The sequence below is a fragment of the Camelus ferus genome, chromosome 2 (genome assembly GCF_009834535.1).
Source record: "Camelus ferus isolate YT-003-E chromosome 2, BCGSAC_Cfer_1.0, whole genome shotgun sequence".
Taxonomy (NCBI): domain Eukaryota; kingdom Metazoa; phylum Chordata; class Mammalia; order Artiodactyla; family Camelidae; genus Camelus; species Camelus ferus.
Window position 1 is genome coordinate 107,022,094 of NC_045697.1, and position 23,782 is coordinate 107,045,875.

General features: G+C 38.1%; 2 protein-coding genes across 2 annotated transcripts in view; one reads left to right on the plus strand and one right to left on the minus strand.

Moving 5' to 3' along the window:
• LRBA (LPS responsive beige-like anchor protein) overlaps positions 1-23,782 on the minus strand; it is a 620,537-nt gene that overhangs the window by 244,275 nt on the left and 352,480 nt on the right. The window contains 2 exon segments of the mRNA XM_032464781.1: positions 17,591-17,727; positions 20,244-20,390. Of these exon segments, the coding sequence (XP_032320672.1) occupies positions 17,591-17,727; positions 20,244-20,390 (284 nt within the window).
• Positions 11,390-14,141, plus strand: MAB21L2 (mab-21 like 2). The gene has a single exon (XM_006193380.3). The coding sequence runs from the start codon at positions 12,435-12,437 to the stop codon at positions 13,512-13,514; it is 1,080 nt and encodes a 359-aa protein (XP_006193442.1). The 5' UTR covers positions 11,390-12,434; the 3' UTR covers positions 13,515-14,141.

Here is a 23,782-nt window from a genome sequence, read left to right on the forward strand (position 1 = left end):
TAATTCGAAAATAGTATCTCTTACTTCTGGAGATAAAGCAGCTTAAAATGTGTTGTTAAATGCCTTAGAATTATGTTTGCATTTGACTAATAATAGAGACTGTCAGATTGATTGCATTGAAAGGCCTTTGTTTTAGGCCACCTAATGCTTTGCTGAGTGCTGCCTACCTCCGAGCCCTCGCTCTCTAGGCTGTAGCAGTATGTTGGAGCATGCACTTGCTCCAAGAAAGACATTAGTCATCATTAACAGAAGCACTGACACCAAATCTAAGTGCCTCTCCACAATGACCAAGTGGCAATCATCTTTCTCTTACACTGTCACTGCTGATTAGGATTTTCTTTCATGAAAATTTAATTTGTCCCCTCTTTCTTCAGCTTTTTTTTATTTCGGGAAGGAAAAAAAACCAACAACACTGTAGTCAGGAAAGATTTCAAAGACAGCAAAAGAAGCCCCACCTAAGATATGGCTAACAATAGAAAGATTACAAGATTCTCAGCTAAATATTTTATCTAATCCAACAGAAAAACACAGATTAAGTGAATTACTAATAAACAACAGGAGGCAAAACAATGACTCTGAAAAGATCTTGCTTTAAGAATCTGTAAGCCTCAAAAGATGACTAATGCAGGATTTTGGAATAAAATTTCTCCAAATATTAATTACATCATCTCAAAGCTTCTTTAAAACTAAGTCTATAGTAGTTCAATAGTAGCCATCTTTTACTACATTTCAAATTTGTATTCTTTTGTTTTCTTAAAAAAAGGGTTATTCACATAGATATATCACTATGAACTTAAATATTTAAGCACACAGACTCTCAGTAAGCACTAACCTGCTGGTTAGTTTTTTAAAAATGGGGGTGGGGGTAGAATTTTCAGTTGCATGGGACAAATGAAAATGACTCACGGGGTCATGCAGGGTCCTCCCAGCTAGATGATACCACAGACCTAACTCTGGTTCTGTACAGTATCACAGTGTTAAACAAGATATCACGGTGATAAGCTATTTAAGGAAGTTTTAAAAAACATTTACTTTTCTGTTTTACTTCAATTTGTTTAAAGTTTTCAAAAAATGTAAGCATGTGATAGTTTGCAAGGATCCTGGTACAACCCAAACTCCCACTTCTAGTTATAAATATTATCTTCTTTATATTACTTACATTTTGAAAAAAAGAGGTTGGTTCAAATTTAAAATAGCTCTCAATTATTTTATATCCCTTTAAGAACATGCGCACTTTTTAGTCAAAACCTGTTACATTTTTGCGTTTATGTGGGCATGAATTGTATCTATCCTTAAATACAAATATTCGAATGAAATGCTTTTTAAAAAAAAAGAAAAGCCTCATTTCTTTTAAAATTCAGAAGCAACCATAATTCATCAAACTTTAATCATTAAATGTTCAATTCCTGACTATTTTACTGTGAAAAGTAATATAAAACGAATTTGAAGGTCAAATAGCAACTGCTTAGTGGCTAATACATCACATTTACAAATGGTTCAAGTTTTTTCTACTTAAAATTGGTCTGCAGTTAAAACAGTTAAGAGGAGATTAGGAATTAAAAAGGATTTTGAGATAATTTCTTCCTTTTTTTAAGTGCAATTTGTTTATTTGAAGAGAGGTAATTTCTAACTGCTGAACTTTTGTTAAGTTCAGGGATATCGTGATTAAATACTGATCTAGTCTAAATTAAAAGTGAAACTCTACAATAATCATCTAACTTCATTACACTTGCAGAGTATCTTTACAAATGATTGGCTCTTTTCTTTATTTCTTAACTAGGTAAAGATGCTCCTTAAATTCTCAAGAGCTGAAAAGGAAACTCTGATTTTCAGAGTTGCAGAGACTTATCCAAATTACAGCTTCAAAAACTTAACCACCATATAATTACTGACTCTATCGCTAGATCCAGGACATGTTCAAGTAGAGAAGTTTAGCTCTAGAACTTCCACCCCTCAACCCAAACGTCCAAGTCACTTGTCAGTTAAAGGTTGGGCGATTTATTGACCGCCTCTGGATGCATACTGTCAGTGCTGAAGGAAATATGAGAAAGGGTTGTCGCTGCTGTTCTGGAGCTCATTGATAATGACATACCTGCCTCTGTCACCCATTACCCATACTACAAACTACTTAGACCTAACTGAAAAATCAATAGCCTACTTGCACTGGTTCCTGTGGCTGCCTCCTTTGATTGTCAGCTTCTGTCTAGGGTCAGCACTTACATGAAAGGGGCTGTGACTGCCTGATGCTTTCAGGACAACCTAACGATATGAAACTAGCCAACAGAACAGTAAATTCTGTCTCTCTGCCCTCCTCATCAATTAGGCTTTGACTAGGCTTGCCTGTAGAAACCTGACCTTTTAAGTTTGGGTGAATATGGACTAGCTGAACACACCATTGCCCTCAGCACTGAGCCAGGAAATCTACTGACAGGTTAAACAAAACAGAAGGTTGTAACTGTCATAATTTGCATTGCACTTTCACGCCAACAAGGGTGTTATCAGTAGGGGCAAGCCCTGGAACACACAACTCCAGCACCCTTAAGCCATGCTACTCATAAATTTTCAAGTGAAGTGAGATAAAACATAAATTCACAAATAGCAATGCATTTCTCATCTCTTAGTCTTTCAGTTTTGCACTTTGCAAACCCACAGTGTCCATCAACAACTCTCTCGGTGGTCACCTGGCATGCCTATTGCATTAATGAGAGACTTGCAAAGAACACAGCACAGAAGTGAAAATAACTCCAACTATGCCCATTGAAAAGCTATTTTAAAGAGAATTTATAATACGGCAGACAGATTGATTGATCTGTATCTCAAAATGTGAACAATTAGATCTCAATATGTTGTCTTTTCCTGTCTCGCTTCCCTCCCTACAAAAATATCCACCAGCTTAGACAAATAATAAGTTATCGCATAAGTGAAAGGAGGTGTTGAAATTATTTCCTACCATGCTACTCTGATACAGCATCCTTTACAGTTTGAGAGAAAACTAAGAACATCTGTAAAATAAAAGATGTTAACACTTTCATGCTTGTCAGATCTTCTGATGAAAACAAGTGAAAAGCATAAGAAAGTAGTACGAGACTTTAGTGGTTCATGTTTTGAAAACCATTTCCCTGCTTGGATCTATCTGTTAACACAACATGAATATGGTAGTAGTATAGTTGCCTAAAGCTATGTCATTTCTCTAAAGAGAAGACCAAACATTCCTTTTTCGTAAAGTTAATTGTGAACTTGAAATTTTATTTGGCTACAAGAATTAATATTTAAAGAATATCGATTCTTAATGAAAATAACAGAAACACTGAAAGTCAACAGTTTGAGAAAAACTTTGAACACACCTTTAAATACATACTCTTTTCCTATATACACAAGAAAACATAGCCTGTTTCGTTTCTATGTCTTCGGGATCCAGCTCCTCTTAAGCAGTAATAAGTATACTCTTAGAATTTATTCCAACTTGCTAGTTGGTTGTCCCTCATAGCTGTCTCCGATCTATAATTTGCATTTTTCCTTAAGTCTAAAATATGCAATATAAACATTTTAAGCTTATTATTTTCTATTATTTTTTCTATTGTAAACTTTCATATACTTATATTAGAACAGCACTGAAATTCTAAATTTGTGCAGATTTCTGATTTCAAATCAACTAATAAAGATATACACAACAAGGGGGAGAGTCTAGCTCAGTGGTAGCCTGTGCTTAGCATGCGCAAGTTCCTGGGTTCAATCCCCAGGACAACCATTTTAAAAATAAATAAATAAACCTAATTACGTTCTCCAGCAAAATAAAAAAAAAGCAAATAAATAATTTTTTAAAAAAAGATATACACAGCAACATTAGTCATGTTATAGTAGGAAGTTACAGATTTCTGTATCTAGAAGAGGCAGAAAAAAAAAAAAAAACCTCATCTATCTCCCCATTTAACAATTGAGAAAATAGTGAGCAGAGATAGTGACTTGATCAAGGTCACTCACACAGTTTGTAGGCAAGCTAGGACAAAAATTCAGGGCTTTTTTCCCTCTAGACTAATGCTCTTTAGTACTATCATACTGTCTCCCTTTTATCTTATCTAGGCAGGTAAGCTACGTGACAGCAACAACTTTGTATTTTTTTTTAAATACATAATTTTGTATCATTCATTTTTAACTGAAGCTACAATTTACAGAAAGTTTTGATTCATTTGCAGAAAAGATTAGATTTGTAGAGTATTTAACCAACAAGGTCCTATAGCACAAGTAACTATTGGAAACAGAAGATCTAATTAAGTATGGTTGGAACCCTTTACTTATCTAATATGATGATTAACTGTGCATCTGGTGGCCTTTCAGGTCCTTTGTGTGTACCTATCTGATAGCAAAGTGAAAGGGCATGGATAGTGTCTGGTCCCAGCAAGCAAATCATTTGGAAACAGTCACAGCCATAGATCAAAGATTTTTCACTCTATCTAGGCTGATTTAAACCTACTAACCCAGGTTTTGTCTATAGACAAAACTAGTCAGAAAATAAGAGAATGACTCTTTAGGATTCAAAGATAATAAGGGAATAGAGAAAGGGAAAATTCAGAAAAGAAACAGACTGGCAGAACCTTGATATACATAGGCCAAGACAGATGTTTTATATCCTCGCTTTTATTTCAGATGGTTAAAGGGAAAGTTTCCATTCCTTAGATCATCAAATATTATTTCATTTATACTACACAGATGTCTTCTATACAGAGATTAGAGCCAATGAAGGATTTTTGTTGTTGTTATTTAACCACTACCAGGAATCAGAGAAACCTCTCAGTACATCATTTTTACTCTAATCCACAATGTTTAACTGAACAAACAGGCTAGATTTTTTAACATTTTCAGCAAAAATAACACAAAATCTATTAAAAATTTCTTGTAATCTTAGCAGAAGACTGATGCCAAATTACTACTACTACTACTAATATAGTGGTACTGTGCAGAACCTATATATTTCAAAAGAAACTAAGATGTTTAAAATGGCTAGTTTTCCTAAAGTGTAACGAAAATTCACCTATGACACGCTTAACTGATCATTTTAAACATAAGTCCACAAAATGTCTCATATGACCCGAAAGAAATATAGAGCGTAATGCCAGTCTTATATTTTGAACTAAGCACGGCTCAGTACTGCCATAACCTACATCCCTAATTCTCAATCATCTGTTCCGTAAACGTCTGGCGCTGATCACAAGGGAAAGCAGAAATGGGCGTGGGGATGGCTCTAAGACCCCAAGAAGCATATTCTCCATGTGAGTCAGTAGTATCATCTTATTAAACAGAGGATACCATATCTTCTTTAAACCATAAGATTTGATGTTTTGAACTGAACTGAATTAGAGTGAAATCAGATTACAGTGAGCCATGAAAGCCAAAGTTATTAGACAGGTAAAATTTAATATTTATCTCAATAGTACATTAATGAGTTCAGACTGTTAAGAAGGAAGGAAAGAAGACAGACAAGACAGAATCTTATTTGTTTTAACTCTTCAGAACAACTATTTAACTGTATTACAGGAATAAAGGAATGTGATTGCTACAAGTAAAAAATGTGTTAATCTAAAACTGAGAAAAAGCGAAATGATTTCTTGGTAAAGCCAAAAGACACAAGCCAGCATAAGTGAAAACATAGTAAATTCAATGAAATACCTTCTGAAAAATACTTGCCAAATTAACTCGGATTGTCTTAACAGTTCATATCCTAGCTCAATATTACCATAGTATTTACATTTCAGTCAAGCTAAAAGCTGCTTACTTCCATTTTCCTGAACACAAGTTCTTTGCTCCATCATTGCACATTTTGTTGATATTAGATTATATATAGCTTAATCATGTACTCATATATACAGATGGCATTCAACTTGGGGAAAAAACAAACAGCTATTGTACTTTCAATTTTTTCAACCTACTAAACTACACAAGAATCAGACTTGTAAAAATTTAATAGGTATAAGCATCACTAATCAAATATATTATCCAAGGTAACCCAAACAAACTTAATCCCACAAAACAATACTCAAAAGTACACAGAAGCACTTATTTTTCAGCACAGTTTGAGGCTTGCTATACAAAATTAAAACTATTGCCTTGACCTGACAGAACATTAAGTTCAAACTGTTCAAATGAGAACAATACCCTTGGGTTACCAATCAAAGAGATTACAAGGTTTGGAGGGTTTTTATAAGGCTATTCTGTGAAAGAAATTTAAAAAAAAACCCAACAACTTGTCTTAACAGCATGATTGACTATATAAAATTAATAGGCACTACAGTGAACTGTTCAAAGAAAAAAATTCAAGTACTAATTATTCTCTCGATTATCAACAGTTTTGAAACAATATCTATGATACTTAGGGGCTTTGGAAAATTAGAACATCTGACAGAGAATGAAGGAGAATGCGGTTTTATTTTGACTTTTAGTACAATGTGGATGCTATATTTCTGACAGTTGCTTTTGTTAAAGCTTCTTACAGATATTTTAATATAACTCCTTCAATGAAATTTCATCAACACTAATGAACTGTGTCTGGGTTATTTATTTTTCTTTCTGTTTTTACTGGAATAGTTTTTAAATTCAGAGAATTTAATAGCTATTTATTTCCCCTTTTACATTTTGACCCTCCCAAAAGAATTTTCTTTTTAAAAAAATCAAGAATTTTTATAAATACATTGAATGATTAATTATACAAGAGCCAAACACTTAGCAACTGCATAGATGTTTTAAAGTTAGATTTTAGAGGATAAGAATACATACAGGTAAAATGTGGTCCTTTGTTTTCCGAAAAGTATAAATCCAGAGAGTTGATTTTTTAATGTCAATAATCTGATTATTTTTTGAATAATTCTAAATGTTTTCCCAGAAAACAAAATCATATAACTGAAAATCTGTACACTCGTTAGGAAAGATTATTGAAATACTGTATGTTATTCTACAGATAATAAATTAATGGACATCTTTTAGGCCCCAGTGATATGATAAAGTAAAAGCTGCACTGAAGTTTAACTCAGTAAGCACATTTCTAAGTAAAGATCAGCAAAAAATAAAACAGTTTAAGGATTCTGTATTCTCTGGAAACGTAAACAGGATTATAACTGTCAGATGTACAGAAGCACTGACTTCAGCCATTAGTTTGGTTTTGCTTCTGAGAAACACAACATGAACTACTGAATCATTTCTTTTCAAATCCATACATTCCCTGCAGCAGTTCGAGCTTCATCAGCAGTGCAGGAATGTATAAAAATGACAGGCAAAGAGCATTAGCTTTCTTTTTTCTCTCATACTGTTTGCCTATAAATGGAAGACAGAGTTCTTTCTCAAAGCACTTAAGCTGAGGCTGTTTAAGTCAATTGCTGAAGGAAAATATGACTGAATTCTCTATGCAAGAAAGTACCACAATTGGATAAACTGAGAATAATCAAGTACTGTATTCTTATTAGCTTAGAATAAAGTATTAAAAGATTTAGCATTCTAGCTTAATTGTCCATTATTCTTCAATTAGAAATATTCTCTGTTTTTTAAGTATTTTGTCAGCTCATCACCTTATTTTAGCACCATTCATAGAGTACCCGGTTCTGCTTCTAAGTTTAAAAATAACAAGGCCCTCAAATTAAAATACACAAATTTTGAGAACAAATATATGTATGTCTATGCATGACTGGGACATTGTGCTGTACACCAGAAACTGACACATTGTAACTGACTATACTTCAATTAAAAAAAAAAAAAAGAATCACTAAAATATACAAATTTTCTTTTGAAAAGATTATATGTGTATAAATAGTTAATCTTTTTATTTCCAAGTTTCTGTAGCCATAAGTGTTTCACTGAAAGAGGAAATTCAATTAATAATTAAAAGTTTCTTTAACCATGACCAAGTAAAAATAGGATCTAATGTATAATCTGGCTACTCTTCTGTATCTTAAACATTCACATTTTCAAACACTAGTACAGTAATTGCTATAACTTGACTCAATTTTTTTAAGGAAATGGGAACTTTTCAGACTACAGTTTAAACATACATTTTTTTAGTTTATAGTAATTAAAAACATGCCCACCTCAGTATCTACAGTCTCATAAAATGTTCCCAGTGTAATAATGAGGAAGGTAAATCCTAGATAAATCTGAAGGTTATGGACTACATGAAATCCAAAACAAAACACTCAAATCACATCCTGAATGTCCTCTTTCTCTTTTTAGGAAAGTCTGTAGCCAGCCCAACATGATAGGTCTGGGCAGAAGCATGCTGATGTTGGCACTGCCTAAACCAAACAAACAAGATGTTTAACAGTCAAATAAAATGTCCTGCAGCCTCCCTAATGAATTTGTCAAGGACCATCAGATTTCACTCCCCCTCTTTTGCCTCATTAACTCAAGTATGATGAGACGGATTATAACAAGAGAATACAGATCAATCGGTCTGAAGACTTGAAGTGGCTTTTAGCCTCTAGAGTTTCTTTCTCTCACTTGGTCTCCTTTAATAGAATACGGTATCTCCTGCAGAAGGGGCTGCCACTTCGTTTTAATACACCATCAAGGAGCTGCTGATGGACTTCTATACTAACATACATAAAAGCAGAGGTGACAGGGGCTCTTCAATTACAGCCTCCTCGGATACCGTTTCCCCCTTCAATTATTCAACCAGAGGAAGAGCGGATCCGCAAACACACAGCTGAAGCAGCTCTTAGAGCAGAGGCAGCCAGAGTGAGTTGGGGTGGGGGAGGGGGAAGGAAGAGAACTGGCGAGAGGGAGCATTATTTGCTGGAAGTGTTTAAGTTTATTGCTCAAATGATGTTTCTAATTAGTACCATGGCAATAAATTAAAGTCGCCTTTGTTTAACTGATTTATTATTTACTAGAGCATCTACCCTGGACAGGGTAAATTGGTAATGAATTGTTTTTAAATCAAAACATTTGTAACGTTTTATCATCCCCTCAGCCTCAGTATGTAAAAGTGCAGAAACAAGGGGACAAGGGTGGGACGAAACTTGGTCGTGCCTGACAGAGCCGGGAGGAGAGGAGGAGTGGGGTGTCGGACGAGTGGTGGCGCGAAGATCCGCGCCGCTTGGGCCGCCCCACCCGAGAAGAGAGCGCGCGGGCCCAGGCGCGGAGGAGGGACGACACCGTGGTCACCCCCGGGGCTTTCTGTAAACGCTGCCAGGAGCCCGGGCCGGCAGCTCCACGCGCGAGGCCTCAGCCGCTCCCCGACCAGGGGCGATGAAGTGGTGGCCACCCTGAGGGTCCGGGAGGGAAAGCTTCGCACCCTATAGCCCCGACACAAGTCTCCGCCCAATGACTGCCCTCGGAAGAAGCCTCTCCGCATCCTCTACCGGCGGTTCACGAAACTCCCTGCCGCCAAGTGCCCCTCCTGCCCGGAGCGCCGGCCTGATCTCGCGGCCAATGGCAGGATGGCGGACAGAGTCTGGGCGTCCCACGCGCGCGAAGCCGGCAGGAGCCGGGCCCCCCTCCACCCTCCTGCAGCCCAGGTCCCGACGCCAGCCGCACACCCCAAGAAGGCTGGAGCCCACTGGAGCCCACAGCCGCCCCAAGTCTCCGCCACTCCCGAGAAGTCGACTAAGGGTCGGCGTCCCAGAATTTCGCGGACACTGACTGCCAACTGTTCTTCCCAACTCCTGGCCACTAAAGACAGACCCCTGGCAAAAGATCCGACTTGATTAAAAAAAAGGGGGGGGGGGCAAATTTCTTTAGAAAGAGACTTAGGGCAATGAGAGTGAAGGAGTGACAAGATACCAGTGGTCCGCACCAGACATGTAAGAAACAACCAAGAGATCCAAGTGTCTGACATCAAGTACACGATGAAATAAACTTTCCCTACGCAGTTGAATTCATGTTCACCTGGTCCACAAGTCAAGCCCTCCCAGGGGGTTTTGGTTTTGCAAAAGCCGCATACCGCGTTTTGCAAAATGAAGTCTTCACACGATCGGCTTCATAGATTTTTAGTGTTATTGCATTATCGGAGACTGTAACACGTCTAAAATCTGACGAAAAATATTCCCATCTACTTGATTTGTCTTAAAAAGACTCAGAATCCATCTACCTGAAGTTCAAACACAAACCCTCAATTCTAAGCAAATCAGAAAAACTGTTACAGGTTTTTCAACCAAAGTATCTAAAGGCTACAATGGGTACAGCTTGAAAGGGTAATACATATACTAAAAGCACATGCATGAGTTTCATTGAAATGCCAAGGGAGGAGTGAAGCAATCTGTGTAATCAATAACAGGATAGTTATGGATTTTTGCAGCAGTGAAGTCTTTTAAAAGCAAGAGTCAATTATGAAAATAAAATGATTTTACAAGTGAAACTCGGTACTGCCTAAAAATATTCAAAATTAGATTTACAATATTAACATTTTAAGAAAACTTTAACTCAGGTTCACATTTACTTCCCTTCATTTTCATTAAGTTCAAATCAATTTTAGTGGCTTATTTTAAATATATCCAACAAAATTCTACCATATATGAATCTGCACCATTTTCCACAACATAAACATATTTTTCTCTCATAACTTGTTAGTCCTCATAACAATAAATAACATTAAATATATCTGAATCTTAAATATGAAGTAATTATCAAATAAAGTGCTTGGGCTATTTTTGCCCTAAATCGTTTTTCAACAGCATATGGAAATTACTGAAAAGAGATTTACGGTTATAAACCCTCACCCCATGTCTAGTCCATCCGTGCCCCCCCCCCAAACTAGTGTACATATACAGCAACTGATCTGGCTCTTGTCAACAATGGGAGGGGAGGGGAAGAAAAGGGAAGAAGATACTGCTGGAGGAGAAAATTTAGAAAAATTTAGGTCCTTTCCCAGATTCCCCTTCCTCCTTCCATTTGCCTTCAAGCAAAAGTAATTTTGTTAGTTTGCACCTTCTTCACCATGTTGATAGAAAAAAAAAGTGAACCTATCTGAACCACTGCTACTCTCTCTCCAGTCATTCCAGCCATCTCCAAGTAGTCCCTTCTATATACACTCTTTTTCTTCCTTGTAACTGATGAGAGGAGGATAAAGAAGAGGGGGCTGTAAAATGTGTGTGAGCATTTGACTTCTACTATCTCCTCCTATTTTCTTACTTCTCTCTTTACCCCTCTTTCTTTATCAAGAGCAGCGGTGGCTGCTACCGTTTGCCAAGCATGCCTGTCTTCTCTCTCGGATTGGCTAAAGCACTGACAGCTCGCATAGCGATTGTAGGAACCGAAGCTCCACCCCCCTCATGATGGCCCAGGACCATTCATAAACTAAATAACTCCAGGAAACAGAGAGAGAGAGAGAGAGAGAGAGAGAAGGGGGGGGGAGAGAAGGGGAGGGAGACAGAGGTAGAGAGGGAGGGAGAGAGGAAGGGAGGGGGAGAGAAGGAGGGAGGGAGAGGGAGGGAGATTAAGAAGAGGGAAAGAGAGAGAGACATCTGAGGGGAGGAGGGAGAGACGACTCAGAAAGTGGAATCTGCACAAGCAACCTAAAGGGGGAGGAGAAGAAAAACCCTTGAATCCTTATAACCAAACCCCAGATGCAACGCAAGCAACGACTTCGTCACACTAAAATAGATTTTGTGAGGGCCAAAATTATAAATTACGAAGCAGAAATGAGTATCAAACAACTTCCAGCAGTTTGCACCTAGAGAAAGACAAGAAGAACCCACTGCAAACAAACAAACCCAGTCCAAACAACGCCTCCAGTAGGAAAAGAGGAAAACCGCTACAAGAGGACCCCCCGAGAAGAGACCAGACCCACACGCTGAGATTGCCGGGCGGGCGTCTGCAAACCTGAGTGTGCCTCGGCCGGAGTTGCACTTCGCTGCTCTCGGGACATTAATTACACCCTTCACCTTCCATCTGGGGGAGGGTGAGGAGAAAAGCACTCACCTAAGCCGAATGAAGACGTGCTACCAGTCTGGGAGAGAAGTTTAAGAATGAAACACTGAATGTTTCGCTTTTATTTTTAAATTTACTTTGGCACGTAAAAGACCTCAATTCCAGATTTCTGGGCCATCTCCGCTGCAGACGTCTAAGCCTAACCTCTTGGTAACCTGAATTTTTCTCTCTCACTCTGTCTGTCCCCCCTCCCCTTCATCTTTTCCGCAGGCACGTCTTGATTTCACCCATCAAGAGAAAGCAAAAAAGTCCCAGCAGGTACTTTTCTCTTTCAAAGATCATCTTTTCTGTTTTTTGGGGTTTTTTTTTCTTCTGGAGAAGAAAAAAAGCTTTCAAAAGAGGGGAGAGAAAGAGCTGGACGGCTGAAACGTCAGCCGGTCAGCCCAGGTGGAAAACAAGAGTGAAAGTGGGGCTTAGGGGAACGCAGCGCCTCTTTCGCAAGCCGCAGGGCCACCACCAGCGCGTGAGCCTTGGATCCCTCAACGTATTGCGAGACGCCGGTGTACAGCCCGGACCTGTGCCCCAACATGATCGCCGCTCAGGCCAAACTGGTCTACCAGCTCAATAAATACTACACTGAGCGCTGCCAAGCGCGCAAGGCGGCCATCGCCAAGACCATCCGAGAGGTCTGTAAGGTGGTCTCGGACGTGCTAAAGGAAGTGGAGGTGCAGGAGCCTCGCTTCATCAGCTCCCTGAGCGAGATCGATGCCCGCTACGAGGGGCTGGAGGTCATCTCGCCCACAGAATTCGAGGTGGTGCTCTACCTAAACCAGATGGGCGTCTTCAACTTCGTGGACGACGGCTCGCTGCCCGGCTGCGCGGTGCTCAAACTGAGCGACGGGCGGAAGCGGAGCATGTCTCTCTGGGTCGAATTCATCACAGCGTCCGGCTACCTCTCGGCGCGCAAGATCCGCTCGCGTTTCCAGACGCTGGTGGCTCAGGCGGTGGACAAGTGCAGCTATCGGGATGTGGTCAAGATGATCGCAGATACCAGCGAGGTCAAGCTGCGCATCAGGGAGCGCTATGTGGTGCAAATCACTCCCGCGTTCAAGTGCACCGGTATCTGGCCTCGCAGTGCGGCACAGTGGCCTATGCCCCACATCCCCTGGCCCGGCCCCAATCGGGTGGCGGAGGTCAAGGCCGAAGGGTTCAACTTGCTCTCTAAGGAATGCTACTCGCTGACCGGCAAGCAGAGCTCTGCGGAGAGCGATGCCTGGGTGCTACAGTTCGGGGAGGCTGAGAACCGCCTGCTGATGGGCGGCTGCCGAAACAAGTGCCTCTCCGTGCTGAAGACGCTGCGGGATCGCCACCTGGAGCTGCCCGGCCAGCCGCTCAACAACTACCACATGAAGACGCTGCTGCTGTACGAGTGCGAGAAGCACCCGCGGGAAACGGACTGGGACGAGGCGTGCCTCGGCGATCGGCTCAACGGCATCCTGCTGCAGCTCATCTCCTGCCTGCAGTGCCGCCGCTGCCCTCACTACTTTCTGCCCAACCTCGACCTTTTTCAGGGCAAGCCCCATTCGGCCCTGGAGAGCGCTGCCAAGCAGACCTGGAGGTTGGCCAGGGAAATTCTCACCAATCCCAAAAGCCTGGACAAACTATAGGGTGCTAGGGACTGCTTGAAAAGCGACACAGACGGGAATGCTCTCAAACACAACACACACACAACTCGGCGACAAACAGCGGAAACTCCAGACACAAACTTTTATGGAAGCCGCCTAAAAGAAATGGGAACCAGGCAGAAGACCTTCGTTAACAAGTAAACAAAAGGAGAGCAAACCAACCGACCAAACAAAATCACATTCTTGCACAAAAGTGATCGTTTTCTTCCAAACAATGTGAATTTAAAAGGTCACACAAAAGAAGCAATCGGGCTTTGTCACCACAAAATGAAACCCAAGGTACATTTTCAAATCAATGTATAGTAGTTTCTCCCTTTTCCTTCGCTTCCTCTCTTCTTTTTCTCTTTTTCTTTCTCTCTCTCTCGCTCTTTCTTTTCTTTCTCTTTTTCTCTCTCAGCCTTCGTTTTGTTTTGGGTTGCCTGAATGTTGTCACCAAGTGAAAAAAAAGTATTTAATTATATGTAAAATTTCTCTTTTAAACAAAGTTTTGCGGATGTTAAATGTATCTCAGTGCCAATGTCAGATGTGCCCCTCCCTCTCTCGCACCTCTACCCTCACCCGAAGCAGTCTTGTTGAAAACAGTAATAAAAATATTACTTTACATTGTAATTGACTGTTTGTGGACTGTTCTTAAATGAAGGCAGGTAAGATCATAATTTGTAATTTACAATATTAGGATGTGAACCTGAGCAACTAAATGCAAGAAGCATCTGTTTTAACTCTAGTTTGCAAAATTTACAAATGCAGCACATTTTGTAGATTTAACCATACAAATTTCCACCAAAATCTTTAGAAAAGAGGACATATTTTTACCCAATTATATGATTGTTCTGTAGATTTTAAGATTAAAAGTAGTATTTTATTTCAGACTTGAAAAAAGAACAGATTTTGTATGGAAGACCATATTATGATACTAATTTTTAAAATAGAAATTTTTTTCATGTGAAAAATTAAGAGGTTGCTTTCTTATGCCGTAATGTTTAAAAATCCACTCCAAGTCTGAATTATAAAGGAAATATTTATGGATCTCTGAACAGTTAACACAATCAGTTGGTATTTTTCCTTCAATCATTTGTCCTCCTCAAGCTTTAAACAATAAACACTTAACAATTAAATCAACCACAGTAAGAGTAAAATGGTTACAGCAATATTCCTTTCCCCAGCAAATGGTGATATGAACAATCCAGATTTATAAAGTACTTCAAGTTTCTAAATGGCTTAGTTATAAATGCTGTATCTATGATCATTTTTGTCAAAGTCCCAGAATTATTCAGAATTATTCTGAAGTTGCTTATAGGCAATTTAAATAAAAAAGGTTTTGATACCATTTTAATGACCAAAGAAAAATTACATATATGAAAAGTATATTCCTCCTCTTTCTGCTTTTCTAAGGAAACAGTTGGATATATTCATAGCATGGTCCAACTTTAACAAAGGTTCCTATCTGATACAAGGAAATAACTGATTAGCAAATAAAATAATTAGTAGAACCGAAAGCATCCCAAAGGAACTGGTTCATCTTCTTTATGCTGGAGGTAACTACATAGTCCATTACATATGCTAATAATGAGGCACAGGAAGAGAATACATGTCAGATGTTACCCTTCAATATTCAAAATTTATTCTTTAAATCAACCCATTTTTTTTAACTTACTAAGAAAAATCCATGAATGAGAGATACAGAGAAAAATGTTCTAAAAAGCAATTTTAAAGATCAGAGGCAGAAGTTTGAGTTGGGGAAGGAGTGTATGGAGGGGTGAGCAGGAAAGCAGAGATGGATGAAAAACTAGGAAGCTACTTAGAGCTCTGGTGCCCAGTTCACTTAATAAAACAGGCTTCAGTTGTAAGATTCTCAGGTAAAAATTCCCTAGTAAAAACAGTTCTATGTTTAGAAATATAAACATTGATCTTATCCGTTCTGAAATCATCTATCTCTACTCTTTCAACCTGTATCTTTTTCATGTCTCTCTTCCTGTAGATGCAGAATACACTTACTGTAATACTAAGTGGTTCAGACAAATATGATAATTTTTAAATAATACAAATGAATTTACTCTCTTGAGAAAATGTTCTACTTTTTAAGAACACTTTTCAAATCAAGTAGTAGGTGCTTACTGATTTTAAGGGCACAGTAGTTAGTTTAAAAGATAAAAATGACGTCTTAAAATGACCATTTTTTTCACTCACAGAAGTATTTAATGCATTAGACATATATCTCTCTCCAACTATCCCAGGAAAAAAGACTTATCCCTTTTAAGTCTTGAAAAAAAGAAATAAAAATTCTCCAAATTCAGTATCTTTTTTCCATCCTTATTTAATTTAATGCAGCTTACACACAAGAAGAGAAAAACATTCCAGCAACATAAGTGTCCTCATTTACAAAATACCTTAAAGTACCAACGCCTATACAAAGTCAAAAGTTCTTCTAATAATTGGCTGAAAAAATTTTAAGAATGTAAATTAGCAACAGTTTTGATTTCTGTAGTATTAGGAACGTTGCAGAGGTATAGGCAATTTCTGTGATTAGGCTCAAAGATCCTGTATTGCACAAGCAACAGGGAAAAAAATTAATTTAATGATGCTTCATAGAATACGACAAGCAGAAATAAAAAAGTTCTAACTTCCTCTAGAGAAAAGTCAATAACTTCAAACAGCCTAACTTTAAAGACTGGTAGATATTTTTTTAATAACGAGGACAATTCATTAGACACTTTTAAGTTAAATCATACTTTAGATTTTAAGCCATGTATGTCCAAAATCATAATAGAATATTCTGAATTAAATTTCAGCCTTTCAAACTCACAAAACTACCGTGAATTAGAGTGTTTAAGTAATTTTGGTTACCTTCCTTTCCTAAAGAAACTAAAATGCATTTTCAGACATTTAAGCCATGCAACAAAGTAAAAAAAATTTTAGTTGATGTAATTTCAGGATTAAACTTTTCTCTACATTGGATTAGTTGCATTTTCCAACTCAAAACAATCAGTTCCATCACAGACTTCCTTTCATAGAGTCTACCAAGTCCCATCTTAATAAAAGCAGCCACACTGAAACCAAGTGCTGGAAACACGCATGAGACAAGAGATGATTTGTTTATAAAGGTTTTCATAAAATTATAACATTTTCATTAAGAACGACTTTAGAATACTTCTAAGTCACTAAAACTTAATAATTCACATGATTACAAAACGAAAGAATCTCCTACCAATAAACTCAAAATACATATATGTGTGTGTATGTCAACATACACACACACACACACACACACACACACACACACACACTAGCCAACAACCTGTAAAATAAACTATTTCCTTCTTAAAAACCTCTTCTCTTTCTACAGGTTGCTTATTTTGCTCATTTTAAAAGAGACTGTTTCTTCTCAGAACAAATTCTACCATTCACTTTCACGAAATAAACCTAATTTTGGGTTTATGGCTATGCTACAAATGTCTCTTAGTAAAATAAAGTTGCCAAGGTCTGAAAGGTAATCAGAAATGCATTTTAAAGGGGAAATTACATTTTCATTTAAGAATAGGAAATTATGCACTGCCTTGTAAAATTCGTAATGGGAAACAGAGGTATCTCGCGCACACAAGACATGCGTACGTGCACAACAGAGTAGTAAGTTATGAGGACAAAGCAAGGAGAGTGATATATTGGTATTATATCCAGAAAATATAAAGGCTAAACAAAATAATTCCACTCTCAATCTCACTGAATTTTGTAGCTTAATTCATCCTGGACCCTTTGAGGCAAAATACATTTATAGACAATATTCCCTGAAGTTCTCCCCCCACCTCTGAATGAGCTAATGATAAATGCAATTAAACAGAAATTGTTTTTGAATCTAAATGAACTTCAATAATCTAACTAGCTGGTAAGGGAATCATAAGCTAAAAGAGATAGGTGCCTTGCATACAGGCAGAAGCAATTCATCAAGAAATTCAAACTATGTCTATCAGATTTTACTAATGCCAACCCTACCCAACAGCAGCCCTCCATCCCATCAGAAGGAAAAACAGTTCCATAAAAATGAAACCCACTCCTCATCTCACCTTGGGGTCGATTTTCTTGAAGTAAGAGTCTTCTTCATCAACGTCGAAATAGAGTTCGGAAGAGGTGACAGAAAGAGTGCCCTTTACCACCACAGAGGGGGCCACAAGCTGAGCTGGTGTGCTCAGGCTAACAGGGCCTGCCAAAAGGAAAGGACAGGGTGAACAAGTTGGAATGACATTTAAAAAAAAATCACATAGATTGAGGCAGAAAATTTCATTTCATTTTTAAATTCTCACATCTAGCACCAATTTCCTGCCAAGTCTTTTTACACTTACAAATTCTGTACACACAAAATCTCCCTCTGAAAATGCAAAGTTAGGGTTCTCATACCAAGAGATCTCTAACAGGGAGGATAATGGTAACAGTTAACTAGGATGCAATTGTTTTACGGGGAGTCTGCAAAGCTTTGGTCTAATCTCCTGGTTAGAAGGTGGCTCTGCCTAAATAAGTCCTTCCACATTCCATTCAGAAAACAAGCCTCAGGCTATCAAACAACATGGAACAACAACCAGAAGCAAGGAAGACTCAATAGGCTGCCAAGGCCAGAGGTTAGCTTAGAGGTGGGCCGAGGCATGATTGCAAAAAGATCATCAGCTTATTAGTGAAGTGAGCAATGTTAAACCATATTCCCTGATAAAGATTTTGTACCAGGTTGACACAAAACCTCCTCCATAACAACTTTACCGCATGAAGGAGTGGTGAAAATACTTCTTTTCTAAGCCTGCCTTTCCACTGTTAAATATTGTGCAGTGCTTCCAAATCTAATATTAGTGTAGTTCAGGGACTCTGGGAGTAAACAGCTGGAGGGTGGGTTTCCAAGTGAATGAATTTTTATTGGAATAATCAAATCTCCACAGGGCTTATCAAAGAGACAAATCAGCCTGCTACTGAAAACAATAGATTCACTACAGATAGAACAGCATAGAGTATATTAGAGCCCAACCTAAAGTAAGGACTAAAAATAATAATTAAACATGTATATATTTATGTAGAACACATGTAGGAAGAATTTGAAATCCCATGTAAATTCCTCATTGTAAAAATCCTATAGGTGAAGAAAACAGCAAGAGAAGATTGGCATTTATGGTTCTGAATTAATATAGTGCCTATAAACATGGTACACCTATTCAGGTAATCAATGGTGAATAAGTGTTTCAAAATTCAGACGAATTGACATTTTCATCGATTGTTAGGAGGGTGTTGGTCCTTAATCTCACATCAATCTTAATGTGTGCCAGCAGGACAATAGGAGGGATGCTCTGCGGAGATCAGAACAGGTTTTGCCCTCTATTCCCAATGTACAAATACATTGTGTTTGCAGATGGGCAGCAGATAGCTGCAGAACAGCCATGATTTCCCAAAGCTCATCCCTATAAATGGATGAAATAAGCAGCTATGTGTTCTTTTGCTGTCTCCTTTGCCCTCCGTACATTAGCATGTAATCCTGAGAAGAAATAACATTTTTTCAATCATTCTCAGACATTCAATTACAGGGTAAGCAGACAGCTGCAGGAGCCAGGGCAGCCTAGGTCCTACAGAAGACCCCTGACAATTTCCACTTCATTTCTAACCCACACCACTTTATTAGTGTGGATTACTTCTTAATCCTATTGCCATTGTCAAGATTATATAATTAAACTCCCCTTTCACCTCTATTACTGTATGAATGTATTACTAGTAGCAAGAATAGAAGCAAAATAAAGGAGGAGGAAGGGGGTAAATGGATGTGAAGAAAAAGACTAGAGAACAGCAGTGCCTCACTCACTCTCTACTCCCACCCCCAATCCCTTAGCAGTATGCTCCAATTAATTTTATTTTACTTTACAGGAGATTTACAGTCATCAGAGAAGATACCATCATCTATTTTTCATCATTGTTCATTGCATGTTAGCACAGGATGCAGATAGGTCACTAAATAAAAGATCTCTCATGCTTTTTAAATTAAAGTTACCAAACTTGAAGATTATATAATTTTCACCTATAGAAACTGTAGAATCTTGCAGACTTTCCTCGTTGAGGGACAGAGTCCCAGGCATTAAAGAAAAAAAAAAAGCCATTTAATGAATGACTAAAATTTCAGGCTAAACAAGAGAATTTTTCCCATAAGGGAAGTAAAACTGAAAATCTACAGAGTGCAAATCAAAATTCCTACATCAGGTAAAATATGTGAATCCTTGAAAAGCAATAGCATTCCTGGAATGGATTTTTTGAGAGAGTTAAATGTATATGCAGCATGTTCCCTAAGACCTGTATATCAAAGCAAATAGCTCATCAGCCTCCAAGCTGTATTCACAAAACAATAGGCATGATTTTACTTATAGCTCTCATTTTGTAGAGGTTAGGTAACTCCCATTAGATGGGTAAAGCTATCTAATTTTCTTGTTGCTGCTTTTCAACTGTTTTCTTTTCCAGTGAATATTATTCATAAAAGAAAAAGATGAGTAGGGTAAAGAGAATGAACAGAATTGAAAAATAACGAGGAAACAGTATTGATCATTGGGGGAAAATGTCTGGAAGAACAAAAACAATCTTCATTGAATGTAACTGTGGCTGTAAAGTTGGTAATTCTAGCAGTCACCGCCCAAAACGTAAGTAATTAGATGCTTATTGGCCCAGAGCCAGCTGAAGTATGGGTACAACCGCTATATTTACCGGTGAGATTCTCTAAATCTTTCTCATCCACGGATGACAGAGTATCGTCGTCACCTTCCAGGAGGATCTCATTTTCTGAGTTCTGATTTCCTAAAGCCTGACTCTTGATGGACTGTTTTCCTTTAGCAAGGATATCTTCATCTGCAGCTGAAATGAAAAGGAAACAAAGCTGTCCATCAGCTCTGGGAAGAGCACTCTGGCAGAGGGGCAGGGAACTGAGGTAAGGAGAGGTGGCCAAAGATGGTCAATCGTTTTACACAGAGTCACCCACGGCGGGGAAAGTGATCGGATGGCCCACATGCTCCTTTTGACAAACGGGATTCCCCAAACCTAGTCTAATGTTACCCTGAGCAAGGACCCTAATCCCATTAAATCTGACCCTTGCACTGCTCACCGAACCGTTTATTTACTTATAGTTAGGGCAGAAGAGGGTTCAAAAGCAGCACATTTTTTGGAAATGTGTTAGTAGAAAAAAAAAATCAGAACCTATTTGTGGAAACAATACCTACTTAACACTGAAAAATAAGGAAGACTGATTCATTCCTGCGAATGATATTACCGTGACAAACATTCTGAAATGGCTGGGGAGGGGCTGTGGAGGAGAATCCAGAAGTAAGAAGGGTGAGAGCTAAGAGAGTCACAGCCAGTGCAGACTTAGGCCAGGTTCCGAAGCCATATCTGACACTGATAAAGCGCTAGCAGCTCCTAGAAGCTGCATGCTCTTCCTCTTCACTCCATCCTGCCTCTTTCCTTTCCGTCGCCCTTGCCCACATTTCACCCCTCCCACACCCCCACTCCAGCCCTTATACAAATATCCAAGAGCAAGGCAGTGTGGAAACTAAGTGGAGGCTCAAACGCTACCTCCTCCATGTGTTTAAACTAAAGGGCTAAGACGCCCCGGGGGCAAACATAACAGAAAGCCCGGGATGAGAGGCATCTGGGCAAAGAGCGTCGCGCTGCCGGAACTGGAGCAGCCCGCGGAGAGCGGCGGCACCAGACTCCCGGCACTGCGACAAGGCTGCCAGAGAGGCAAGGAAGGAACGAAGGAGGGGAGAAGCAGCTCTGCCGAGCACCTACAGGCATCCGTGGAGCCTGAGAGGGGAGAGGGGGGCTGCTGAAGGGAGTAAACGCTGAAACTAAAAAATCTGACTTCACAGCCCCATATCCCTCCAAGAGGACTCCCGTGGCTTTGAGCAGCTTTCTCCTTAAGAAATACATAAAAGCAGATACTAATCTCTGGATGGTGATTTTTAAAAGCTCTCAGTGTCACAGAAGGGAAAGTTTAGAGTCCTCACCATACTCCTGACATCCTGGTTTCCAGATAGGGAAATCCCAGAGGTAAAGCACCTGATCCCCAGGCAGCAGCTACTGATATAGAAATCAGATGGCCAGGGCCTTTTGCTCCACTGCAGTATCCACGTAGGCATGAGGCCCCAAACCCAGGAAGGATAAAGCACTCAGTTTGCAGTAGCATGACTAATGTTTATCTATATAATTTATTCTAAATAGTTAAACTGCATGTATCTTACCTGGTTAACCTGACAAATCAAAGCTTCTTTGAGTTTAATAAGTATGAGTATGGATAATGTTAAAGGTAAAAGTTTATTTTTACCATATTTTTTGTGAGTTCACCATGTATATCTTTTATATACAAATACTTACGGCACTACTTAAAAGAACATAGGAGCTTTCTCTTAAATAAGGAAGTCATGAGAAGAAGCTTTCCATATTTAGCTTTGAATACCCTCTATGGATAAATAAAATCTTATTTTCCTTCATACCCACATAGAGCATTGTACGCTGCACACATATGAAAGGCTGAATAAACATTTGAAAAGGACATAAAGTATCTAATTAAAATGGCTTTTTTAAAGCTACAAAGAAATACATCAAAATCCACTATTTTTTAGGAAAACAGCAGTATGTTTTTATATCATTTATATTTCAAGTATTCATATTTCCTTACCTTTAAATAATAAACATTGCTTTTAGCCCAAACAAGATCTTTTCCAATTTACTATCAGTTTTACTAAAAATAAATTGGTCACTGAGAAACATTAGAAATCACCATCTTCTATATTTTCTTATAAATAAAGTAAATTATAATAAATTTACAGTTGCCAGTGAGATTTTACTACAAAAATCAGTATGCTACATTCTAATTTCCTGGATTTATGATTCCTTCTTCAAAGCAGAAATAATAACAATGCTAATAGTAAATGACACTTATCATGTGCCAAGGAGTGTTCAGAGCACTTTACATATTTAACTCATTTAATTCTCATATACTTTCTACTAAATTCTCCTTTTCACATGAGTAACAGGCTCAGAGAAGTTACATAAATTGCTCAAGGAAACACAGTAAGAAGTAGAGTCAAGATTCAAATCCAGGCAATATGGCACCGGAATCTGGGCTTCTAACCACTTTGCCAGAGAAAGTGGTTAATAACCAATATACAAATATGAATGTATATGTAATTTCCTGATTGGTTTACTGATCCTTATGTTTCTCATAATGCATTTAAAAGGTTAAAGTCAGAATCATAATAAGTAAGTACAGAATAAAAACATACTCATTTCCAAGCCTAAATTTGATGAGCATATGCCAAACACATCAGAAACAACTAAATTCAACACCTTGCTCAATACTTTCTCTGATTATTACCATTCATGTCCTGAAGTACACCAAGCTTATTTGAAAGAAAAAAAAAAAAAGGAAAAACCATTTAATCTGTAAATATTTACCAAAAAATGAGTAAAAGTAGCCAGTGACAGTATGCAATGGTTTAACGTAGCTCAGTAAATAAATTCACATTCAAACAAATGGCCACTAAATATAATACTGAAATTTAAAAATTTTAAATATGTTCTCATCATGCTGATAACATATTAAAACACAGTAACTTTTGAATTAAGTAAAATTCTATGAAAAAAAATTTTAAGTACTATAGGTCTACTGTATGCATATAAACACTCCTTTATTTATTTACCTATTTTTACAAGCTCAGATTCTGGAATTGTTCAACCTCAACTGAAAAACCTCTTGTCATGGAAAATATGCAGCTTACTGATATTTAGAATGGTTTTCCTGTAATTAACTCCCCCTTGAGGATTTTAAGTTAGCAGCAGTAAAATTACCAACAGTACTCTAATACACACCACATGCGCTGGTGTTCCATTCTCAATGGTCTAATAGCTTTTTGCTAAAGAACTTTTTTTTTTTCAAAATTAGAACAAAACTGTCCCAAGCATAAAATAAAAGATAATTATCATGTTTATATGTGCTGGGAAAAGTATATTTTTAAACTTTCGTTTGCCTTATACTCAATCAACCATTAAAACAAGAATCAATTATTTTGATACCTTCTGTGAGTATATTCTACATTTGTATAACAGCTTAATTAGATGAAGTTAAAATATACTTTTCGTGCAATTTTAAGGCTTGATTCAGATATTTTCTGGTTAATAAAATCATTACCAAACATGACAACAGTTTAAATTTTTCATGTGACTATTAACAAAGTGCCTTCATCTAATCT

Bases quoted from the DNA above. Each gene is read 5' to 3' on its own strand.
- MAB21L2 (XM_006193380.3), top strand. From the start codon at position 12,435: ATGATCGCCGCTCAGGCCAAACTGGTCTACCAGCTCAATAAATACTAC.